The sequence below is a fragment of the Phaenicophaeus curvirostris genome, unplaced genomic scaffold (assembly GCF_032191515.1).
Source record: "Phaenicophaeus curvirostris isolate KB17595 unplaced genomic scaffold, BPBGC_Pcur_1.0 scaffold_570, whole genome shotgun sequence".
In the NCBI taxonomy this organism is placed as follows: Eukaryota; Metazoa; Chordata; class Aves; order Cuculiformes; family Cuculidae; genus Phaenicophaeus; species Phaenicophaeus curvirostris.
In genome coordinates this window covers 7,878-18,067 of record NW_027207114.1, presented here as the reverse complement: position 1 = coordinate 18,067, position 10,190 = coordinate 7,878, and the positions used below count along the sequence as shown (strand labels likewise).

Below are 10,190 nucleotides of genomic sequence, written 5' to 3'. Positions count from 1 at the left end.
ATTAGCCCTCGCTGGGGAGCTAATTACCCTCTCCATCCCGTAATTACCCCCGACTCTTAATTGGGGGGGGGGGGGGGGGGGCACTGCGCATGCGCAGCGCGCAGACGGGACGGGGAGGACCAACAACCATCGAGTTCGGCGAAGGGCAGAGCGGTGTCCTTTTGGCGCATGCGCGTTGCGTTCGGGAGGCCCGCGTAACCATAGAGTTGGACGACCCGGGAGGGGGCAGAGCGACCGGAACTTCCGGTTGGAGTGGCGGGAGAGCAGCGATGCCGGAGATCCCGTTAACGCGCGTCGTGTCCGTCAGCAGCTCCGACCCGGTGAGGCCCGGGGGGGGCCGGGAGGGCCTCGAGCTCCTTCCCGAGGCCTCGAGCTCCTTCCCGACCCCCTTTTCCCCCCCGGTTTTAGCGCTTCCCGGCTGAGAATTTGCTGCAACCGGACAATGGCGGCCGCTGGCGGGGGGCGGCGGCGGGGGAGAAGCAGATCAGCGTCGTGCTAGAGGTGGAGAGGGGCGCGGGGGGCGCTGTGGGGTCTCTACAGGGCGGTATGGGGTCTTTAGGGGTCCACTGGGGGTCTCTGTGTGTCTCTATAGGGCACTATAGGGTCTCTATAGAACACTATGGGGTCTCTGGGGGTCTCTATAAGGCGCTATGGGGTCTCTGTAGGGCACTACGGGCTCTCTATGGGTCTCTATGGAGCGCTGTGGGGTCTCTTGGACTCTCTATAGGGCACTATGGGGTCGCTGTGGGTCTCTGTAAGGCCCTATAGGGCACTACGGGGTCTCTATGGAGCGCTGTAGGGTCTCGTGGGATCTCTGTAGGGCACTATGGGGTCTCTGTGGGTCTCAATAGGGCACTATGGGTCTCCGTCAGGCACTGTAGGGTCTCTATAGGGCACTGTGGGGTCTCTATGGAGTGCTGTGGGGTCTTTTGGGATCTCTATAGGGCACTATGGGGTCTCTACGGGTCTCTATAAGGTGCTATGGGGTCTCTATGGAGCACTGTGGGGTCTCTTGGGATCTCTATAGGGCACTATGGGGTCTTTACGGGTCTGTATAAGGTGCTATAGGGTCTCTATAGGGCACTACAGGGTCTCTATGGACCACTGTGGGGTCTCTTGGGATCTCTATAAGGCGCTATAGGGTCTCTATAGGGCACTATGGCGTCTCTATGGGTCTCTATGGAACACTGTGGGGTCTCTTGGGATCTCTATAGGGCACTATGGGGTCTCTGTGGGTCTCTATAGGGCACTGTGGGGTCTCTTGGGGTCTCTACAGGGCACTATGCGGTCTCTATGGGTCTCCATAGGGCACTACGGGGTCACTGTGGATCACTACGGGGTCGCTATGGGTCACTGTGGGGCTCTATAGGGCACTGGAGTCTCTGGGGGGTCTCTATAGGGCACTATGGGGTCTCTGTGGGTCACTGGGGGGGTCTCTATAGGGCACTGGGGGGTCTGTTGGGGTCTGTAGGGCACTGGGGGGTCTATTGGGGTCTCTATAAGGCACTCTAGGGTCTGTTGGGGTCTCTATAGGTCACTGGGGGGTCCCTATAGGGCACTGGGGGGTCTGTTGGGGTCACTCTGGGGTCTCTACAGGGCACTGGGGGTCTCTGTGGGTCACTGGGAGGTCTCTATAGGGCACTGGGGGGTCTCTGTGGGTTCCCCAGGGTTGGGGGGGCTGTCTGTGGGGTGTGTGTGGGGCGCTGACCCCCCGGCAGCTGGGGGCGGGCGGCCCCATCCACAGCCTGCACATCGGCAACGACGGCGCCGCCTTCGTGGAGGCTCTTCTGGGGGGCGAGGACGGCGACTTCCAGGTGAGACCCTTTCCCCCCCCCCCCCTCCCCCCCCTTTCCCCAGTTTTCACCTCACTTTCTCCTTTTTTCCCCATTTCCCCCCATTTTGCTCTGTTTGCTCTCTTCCCCTCCCGTTTTCCCCCCATTTCCCCCTGTTTTCCCCCCATTTTCTCCCCATTTCCCCCCCATTTTTTCTATTTCCCCCGTTTCACACCATTTTCTCCCTTTTTCCCGTTTTCCCACCGTTTTCTCTCTTTATTTGCCTGTTTTCCCCCCATTTTCTCCCTTTTCCCCCCCCCTTTTCCCCATTTTCTCCCTTTTTTCCCCCCCTTTTCCCCATTTTCTCCCTTTTTTCCCCCCTTTTCCCCATTTCCTCCCTTTTTCCTCCCTTTTTCCTCCCTTTTTCCTCCCTTTTTCCTCCCTTTTTCCTCCCGTTTTCCTCCCGTTTTCCTCCCGTTTTCCTCCCGTTTTCCTCCCGTTTTCCCCCCGTTTTCCCCCCGTTTTCCCCCCGTTTTCCCCCCGTTTTCTCCCCGTTTTCTCCCCCTTTTCCCCCCGTTTTCTCCCCCTTTTCCCCCCGTTTTCTCCCCTTTTTGCCCATTTTCTCCCCTTTTTGCCCATTTTCTCCCCTTTTTGCCCATTTTCTCCCCTTTTTGCCCATTTTCTCCCCTTTTTGCCCATTTTCTCCCCTTTTTGCCCATTTTCTCCCCTTTTTGCCCATTTTCTCCCCTTTTTGCCCATTTTCTCCCCTTTTTGCCCATTTTCTCCCCTTTTTGCCCATTTTCTCTCCTTTTTGCCCATTTTCTCCCCTTTTTGCCCATTTTCTCCCCTTTTTGCCCATTTTCTCCCCTTTTTGCCCATTTTCTCCCCTTTTTGCCCATTTTCTCCCCTTTTGCCCCTCTTTTCGCCCCCGTTTTCTCCTCTTTTCGCCCTGTTTTCTCCCCTTTTTGCCCCATTTTCTCCCCTTTTCCCCCCATTTTCTTGCTTTTTCTCCTATTTTTTCCCCATTTTCTCACTTTTTCTCCTGTTTTTTCCCCATTTTCTCCCCCTTTTGCCCCATTTTCTCCCCTTTTCCCCTCATTTTCTCACTTTTTCTCCTGTTTTTCTCCATTTTCTCCTCCTTTCACCCCATTTTCTCCCCTTTTCACCCCATTTTCTCTCTTTTTCTCCATTTTTTCCCCATTTTCTCCCCTTTTCCCCCATTTTCTCCCCTTTTCCCCCATTTTCTCCCCCTTTCGCCCCGTTTTCTCCCCCTTTCGCCCTGTTTTCTCTCTTTCTCCCCTTTTCCCCCCATTTTCTCACTTTTTCTCCCCCTTTCGCCCCATTTTCTCCCCTTTTCCCCCATTTTCTCGCTTTTTCTCCTATTTTTTCCCCATTTTCTCCCCCTTTTGCCCCATTTTCTCACTTTTTCTCCTGTTTTTCTCCATTTTCTCCTCCTTTCACCCCATTTTCTCCCCTTTTCACCCCATTTTCTTGCTTTTTCTCCTATTTTTTCCCCATTTTCTCCCCCTTTCGCCCCATTTTCTCCCCTTTTCACCCCATTTTCTTGCTTTTTCTCCTATTTTTCTCCATTTTCTCCCCCTTTCACCCCATTTTCTCCCCTTTTCCCCCATTTTCTCTCTTTTTCTCCTATTTTTTCCCCATTTTCTCCCCCTTTCGCCCCATTTCCCCCCATTTCCCCCCATTTCCCCCCATTTTCTCCCTTTTTCTCCCCTTTTCCCCCCATTTTCTCTCTTTTTCTCCCCTTTTTGCCCATTTTCTCCCCTTTTCCCTTGTTTTTCCCCCATTTTCTCCCCTTTTTGCCCCATTTTCTCCCCTTTTCCCCTTATTTTCCCCCCGTTTTCTCCCCTTTTCCCCCCGTTTTCTCCCTTTTTCTCCCCTTTTTGCCCATTTTCTCCCCTTTTCCCCTGTTTTTCCCCCGTTTTCTCCCCTTTTTGCCCCATTTTCTCCCCTTTTCCCCTCATTTTTTCCCCATTTTCTCCATTTTTCCCCCGTTTTCTCTCTTTTTCCCCTATTTTGTCCCCCCGCTGGGGCAGGTGCTGCTGCCGACGGCCGCGTTCCTGTCTCCGGGCGAGAGCCGCGCGGGGGCCGAGCTGCGGCGGGTTCGGCTCTTCGGGCCCGAGGCGCTGGTCGGGGGGGCGGCCGCGCGGGGGGGGCGGCGCCTGCGCCTCGTCTGCTCCCAGCCCTACTGCCAGGCCAGTCATTAGGGGGGTAATTAGCCCCCACGGGGCGGGGGGGAAGGGGTTAAATGGGGGAGGGGCTAATTGGGGCGGGGAGGGGCTAATTGGGGCGGGGAGGGGCTAATTGGGGCGGGGGAGGGGCTAATTGGGGCAGGGAGGGGCTAATTGAGGTGGAAGAAAAGGGTTAAATGGGGAGGGGGCTAATTGGGGCAGGGGAGGGGGCTAATTGGGGCGGGGGAGGGGCTAATTGGGCGGGGGAGGGGCTAATTGGGGCGGGGAGGGGACTAATTGGGGTGGGGAGGGGGCTAATTGAGTTGGAAGAAAAGGGTTAAATGGGGAGGGGGCTAATTGGGGTGGGGAGGAAGGGATTAAATGGGGAGGGGGCTAATTGGGGCAGGGAGGGGGCTAATTGGGGTGAGGAGGGACTAATTAGGGTGGGGAGGGGGCTAATTGAGGTGGAACAAAAGGGTTAAATGGGGAGGGGGCTAATTGGGGTGGGGAGGGGCTAATTGAGTTGGGAAAAAAGGGTTAAATGGGGAGGGGGCTAATTAAGGAAGGGAGGGGGCTAATTGGGGCAGGGAGGGGGCTAATTGGGGCTAGGGGGTAATTGCCCCCCCTCCCCCCCCCCCCCAGACCCGCCCCTTCGGTCTCTCCTTCGTCCGTGTCTTCTCCCCCCCGGAGGAAAACGACGACCCCCCCCCGCGCCAGCCCCGTAGCCCCCCCCTCACCCCCAGAACTCCCCCCCTCACCCCCAGAGAACTCCCCCCTCACCCCCTTTTTTCCCTCCTTTCCCCCCCCCCAGGTCCGACGTTTGGGTCCCTTCACGGTGCGGGAGGAGGGGGGCAGCCCCCAGCGCCCCCCCCGGCTCCCTCTTCTATAAGCGCCCCCCCTCCCCCTCCACAGGTAACCCCCCCCCCCAACCCCGGGACCCCTTTGTGGGGCGTGGGGGGGCTCTGGGAGCCCTCACTGCCCCCCCTGTCTCGCCCCCCAAGCGACCCCCAAGGACCCTCCGGGGCCCAGTTACGCCCTCGCCGCCCTCCAGGCCAGCGCAGGCTCCACCCCCAAGGTGAGGACCCCCCCCGCCACGACCCCAGACCCACAGTTTTGGGGTCCCAAATACTCAGGACCCTCATTTTTTGGGGTCCCAGCGGTCCAGGACCCCCATTTTTCTGTGATCCAAGCACCCTGACCCCTGTTTTTGGGGTCCCAGAGGTCCAGGACCCCCATTTTTGGGGTCCTAGTGGTCCAGTACCCTCCTTTTTTGGGGTCCTAGAGGTGCAGGACCCTGTTTTTGTGTGATCCAAGCACCCTGATCCCTGTTTTTGGGGCCCTAGAGGTGCAGGACTCCTATTTTTGGGGCCTCAAGTAACCAGGACCCCCATTTTTGGGGTCCTAGAGGTCCAGGACTCCTATTTTTGGGGCCTCAAGTACCCAGGACCCCCATTTTTGTGTGAGCCAAGCACCCTGATCCCCATTTTTGGAGTCCCAGAGGTCCAGGACCCCCATTTTTGGGGTCCCAGAGGTCCAAGACCCCCATTTTAGTGGGATCCAAGCACCCTGATCCCTGTTTTTGGGGCCCTAGAGGTGCAGGAGTCCTATTTTGGGGGCCCCAAGCACCCTGATCCCCATTTTTGGGGTCCTAGTGGTCCGGGACCCCCATTTTTGGGGTCCCAGAGGTCCAGGACCCGCATTTTTGTGGGATCCAAGCACCCTGATCCCCGTTTTTGGGATCCTAGAGGTCCAGGACTCCTATTTTTGGGGCCCCAAGTACCCAGGACTCCCCATTTTTGGGGTCCTAGTGGTCCGGCACCCCTATTTTTTGGGGTCCCAGACCCCCGTGACCCCCCCTTTCTCTCTCCCCGCAGCCCCCCAAGCGCCGCCTGCCCCCAAAGCGGAAGGCTCTCCCCGGAAGCGCCCCGGCTCGTCTCCGAAAGCCAACGGGTCCCCCGCGCCCCGCGTCCCGGCCCCCCCGAAACGTCCCCCCCCCCGCGCCGGGCCCCGTCCTGGCCGGGGTGGTGCTGGTGCTGAGCGGCTTCCAGAACCCTCTGCGGAGCCGCCTGCGCGAGGCCGCCACGGCCATGGGCGCCTCCTACCGCCCCGACTGGACCCCCGACAGCACCCACCTGGTGTAGGTACTGCGGGACGCGCCTCCTCGGCCCTTAGGCCACGCCCCCTTTGCTTTAGGCCACACCCCCAGCCTCAACCTCCCCATGGGATCTACCTCCAACCCTCAGGCCACGCCCCCCTGGCTCAGGCCACGCCCCCCTGGCTCAGGCCACGCCCCCCTGGCTCAGGCCATGCCTCTAGGTGCCTCCTTCCCCCTTAGGCCACGCCCCTCATGCTCAGCCCCCGCCCCCTTGGTCCTTAGGCCCCGCCCCATTATCAGCATCCTTCCCCAGGGCCCTATCTCAGTCGCAAGCCACGCCCCCTTTGAGCTCAGGCCACGCCCCCTTTGAGCTCAGGCCACGCCCCCAGCGTAATCCTGTCTGTGCCTGTCCCCCTTGCCCCTTAGGCCACGCCCCTTGAGCTCAGGCCACGCCCCCTTGTCCTTAGGCCACACCCCCAGCATCGCCACATGACCCTATATCCAGTCATAGGCTGCGCCCCTTACATTTGGCCACGCCCCTTTGAGCTCAGACCACGCCCCTTGGCCCTTAGGCCACGCCCCATTGGCTCAGGCCACGCCCCCCTTGAGCCTCCCCGTTCCTTAGGCCACGCCCCCCGAGCTCAGACCACGCCCCTTTGTCCTTAGGCCACGCCCCTGAGCTCAGACCACGCCCCTTTGTCCTTAGGCCACGCCCCCAACATAACCCCTATGACCTCATCTCAGTCATAGGCCACGCCCCCTCCTTTGGCCACGCCCCTTGGCCCTTAGGCCACGCCCCTCGATCTCAGGCCACGCCCCCTCTCCATCCCCAGCCACTTCCCCCTTGCCCCCTCCTGCCCCCCGTGCCCCTTTCCCCCCCCCCCCAATGTAAATTAACCCCCCTCCGAGCGCTAATTATGGCTAATTAGCTGTAATTACCCGCCCCGGCAGCTGCGCCTTCCCCCGCACGCCCAAGGCCGCCCAGGCCCGGGCCCTGGGGGGGGTCGTGGTGGGACCCGCCTGGATCTGGGACTGCGAGAGGCGCCAGCGCCGCCTGCCCTGCGCCCCGTGAGCCCCTCCCCTCCTACTGGGACACACTGGTTTGCGCTGGGAGCTGGCGCGGGCTCGGACTGGGTTGGACTGGGAGCTTGGACTGGGCTGTGATAGCGGATTATGCCGGGTCCTACTGGTTTATGGGAGCGGGTTATACTGGGAGCCCATACTGGGAGGTTAGACTGGGTCATACTGGGTTCAACTGGGCTGTGGTAGCAGGTTATACTGGTTTATGGGAGCAGGTTATACTGGGAGGCTGTACCGGGTGGGACTGGGGGGTCAGACTGGGTCGTACTGGGTTCGACTGGGCTGTGGGAGCAGGTTATACTGGGTTGGACTGGTTTATGGTAACAAGTTATACTGGGAGCCCATAGTGGGTGCGGCTGGGGGGCTGGACTGGGCCCTACTGGGTTGTACTGGGGGGTTATACTGGTTTATGGTAGCAGATTATACTGGGTGGGTTTAGTGGATCCACTAGGCCACGCCCCCTTGTGGGCGGGGCCTAGAGGGGGTCACGTGATGCCACGCCCCTTGTGGGCGGGGCCTCCTCTGACCCCGCCCCCTCCCCCCCCCCCAGGTACCTCCTGGACGGATCCGGCTCCTCCGGCAGCGACGAGGAGAGCTCGGACGCCCCTCCCCCCCCCTCGCCCCGCCCCCCCCGACAGGTGGGAGGTGGGGAAGGGGATGAGGACCCCCCCCACCCCCTTTTTGTGCCCCCCCTCTTTTTATTTGCCCCCCACCCCCCCTTTCTACTCCCACCCCCCCCATTTTGGGTCCCTGCCCCCTCTCACCCCTCCCCCCTTCTCTCTTTCAGGCCCCTCCCCCTCCCAGCCCCGCCCCCCCCGGGACCCCCCCGAGCTCCGACCCCCCAGGTAACTCCCCCCCCCCCCCACCTTAAACACCCCCCAGGAAAGCTGGGGACCCCCCCAAATTAAAATGGGGACCCCCCCCAACACTGCCCTCTGCCCCCCTACAGGCTCTGATTTAGATGAAGCTGAAGCTGAAGCTGAACCTGAGAGGTGATTGGGGGGCACTGGGAAGGACTGGGAGGGGACTGGGGGGGACTGGGGGGGGACTGGGAAGGACTGGGAGGGGATTTGAGGTCATTGGGAGGGACTGGGGGGACTAGGGAGGGATTGGGGGGCACTGGGAGGGGATTGGGGGGCACTGGGAAGGACTGGGAGGCACTGGGAGGGGCCGGGGGGCACTGGGAGGAGATTGGGAGGGGATTTGAGGTCACTGGAGGGGACTGGGAGGCACTGGGAGGGCCTGTTAACCCTTTCCCCCCCAGGGACGACCCCTATGGTGGCTCCACCGAGGAGAACAGCGAGGAGGAGGAGGACGAGGAGGAGGAGCCCATCCCTCCCCTCCCCGGTGGGTCCTGGAGGGGGGTTTGGGGGTTCAGGGGGGCTGGGGGGCGGTTCAGGGGGGCCCCTCCCCCCTTTTCTGACTCCTTTTTTTTTTTTTTTCTCAAATCGCAGATTTTTTTGAGGACAAAACCTTCTTTTTCCATGGAGAATTCCCCGAGGGGGAGGGACGGCGGCTGCTGCGCTACGTGACTGCGTTCGGGGGGTGAGGGACTGGGGGGCACTGGGATAGACTGGGAGGGGACTGGGAGAGACTGGGGGGCACTGGGATGGACTGGGAGGGGATTGGGAGAGACTGGGGGCACTGGGAGGGGATTGGGAGGGACTGGGGGGCACTGGGAGGGGAGTGGGAGGGACTGGGGGGCACTGGGAGGTCAGACTGGGTTGCCCTATAGGAGCCTGTTTTACTGGGTTATACTGGGAGGCTGTACTGGGGGTTACTGGGCAGTTCTACTGGGTCAGAGTGGGCTGCGCTCGGTCATACTGGGTTGAACTGACCTTTACTGGTCTATACTGGTCGTTATTGATCTGTGTACTGGTCCCTGTACTTCTGTACTGGTCTGGACTGGCCCATACTGGTCCATAGAGATCTGTACTGGTCCTGTGCTCTTCTGTGCTGGTCTTTACTGGTCCGTACTGGTCCAGGGATTGATCTGTACTGGCCTGTAGAGATCGGTACGGGTCTGTACTGCCCCATACTGGTCCTTACTGGTCTGTACTGGCGCGCAGGACGCTGTCCCCCTCGCTGACGGACGCGGTGACGCACGTGGTGGCGGCGCAGGAGGAGGAGGGGGCGGAGCTACAGCAGGTGGGGGCGGGGCCTGGGGCCGAGGGGCGGGGCTTGGGGGGTCTGGGGGTGGGTCTGGGCTCCCCCTAACCCCCTTTTTGTCCCCCCCCAGGAGCTGCGGCTGCGCCCGGGCCAGACGCTGGTTGGATCGCGCTGGGTGCTTCGCTGTGGGGAGCGACTGCGGCTCCTGCCCCCCCAGCCCTTCCTGCTCGCCCCCCCGTGACCCCCTGACGCCATCATGGCCTCCCCGGAACCCCCTGACCCCCATGTGACCCCATCATGGCCTCCCCGGAACCCCGTGACCCCCATGTGACCCCATCATGGCCTCTCTCTGACCCCCACATGTTCCCCCTGCAAACCTGTGACCTCCCCATAACACCATCATGACCCCCCCGTGACCCCATCATGGCCGCCTCGTGCCCCCTTGACCCCCCTGTGACCCCATCATGGCCGCCTTGTGCCCCCGTGACCCCATCATGACCCCATCATGGCCTCCTTGTAACCCCCTGACCCCCCTGTGACCCCATCATGGCCTCCCTGTGCCCCCTTGACCCCCCTGTGACCCCATCATGGCCTCCTTGTAACCCCCTGACCCCCCCATGATCTCCCTTTTAAGGTGAAATAAAGCTGTTTTGGGTACTGAAGGGGTTAATGGGGAGGGGCGGGGCCTCCCCCGGCTCTTAAAGCGGCTACGGCTGCTCTGTGGGCCCCACCCATCCTGCCCCACAACCCCATCGAGCCACCCTGTGCCCCACACGTCTGCTCCAGCACCATTCTCTGCCCCATAGACCCACAGATCTGCCCCACAACCACCCCCTGCCCCATAGATCCACCCCATAACCGCCCCCGACCTATAGATCCACCCCCGTTGCCCCTTTAAGCGCGGGCCCCACCGCGGGGCCGTTGCCCCTTTAAGGAGTTCGGAGG

The 10,190-nt window shown here is 61.0% G+C and overlaps 1 protein-coding gene across 1 annotated transcript; it reads left to right on the top strand.

Annotated features, from left to right (window-relative positions):
- Nucleotides 1-241: 241 nt before the first annotated feature.
- On the top strand, nucleotides 242-9,658 carry XRCC1 (X-ray repair cross complementing 1). The gene is given in 17 exon segments (XM_069883105.1): nucleotides 242-320; nucleotides 409-501; nucleotides 1,719-1,814; nucleotides 3,827-3,985; nucleotides 4,604-4,682; nucleotides 4,726-4,807; nucleotides 4,809-4,850; nucleotides 4,931-5,036; nucleotides 5,836-6,098; nucleotides 7,008-7,124; nucleotides 7,687-7,774; nucleotides 7,924-7,981; nucleotides 8,086-8,128; nucleotides 8,401-8,483; nucleotides 8,591-8,681; nucleotides 9,206-9,284; nucleotides 9,376-9,658. Coding segments are annotated over 17 exon segments (1,641 nt in total). The 5' UTR covers nucleotides 242-269; the 3' UTR covers nucleotides 9,487-9,658.
- Nucleotides 9,659-10,190: the final 532 nt, after the last annotated feature.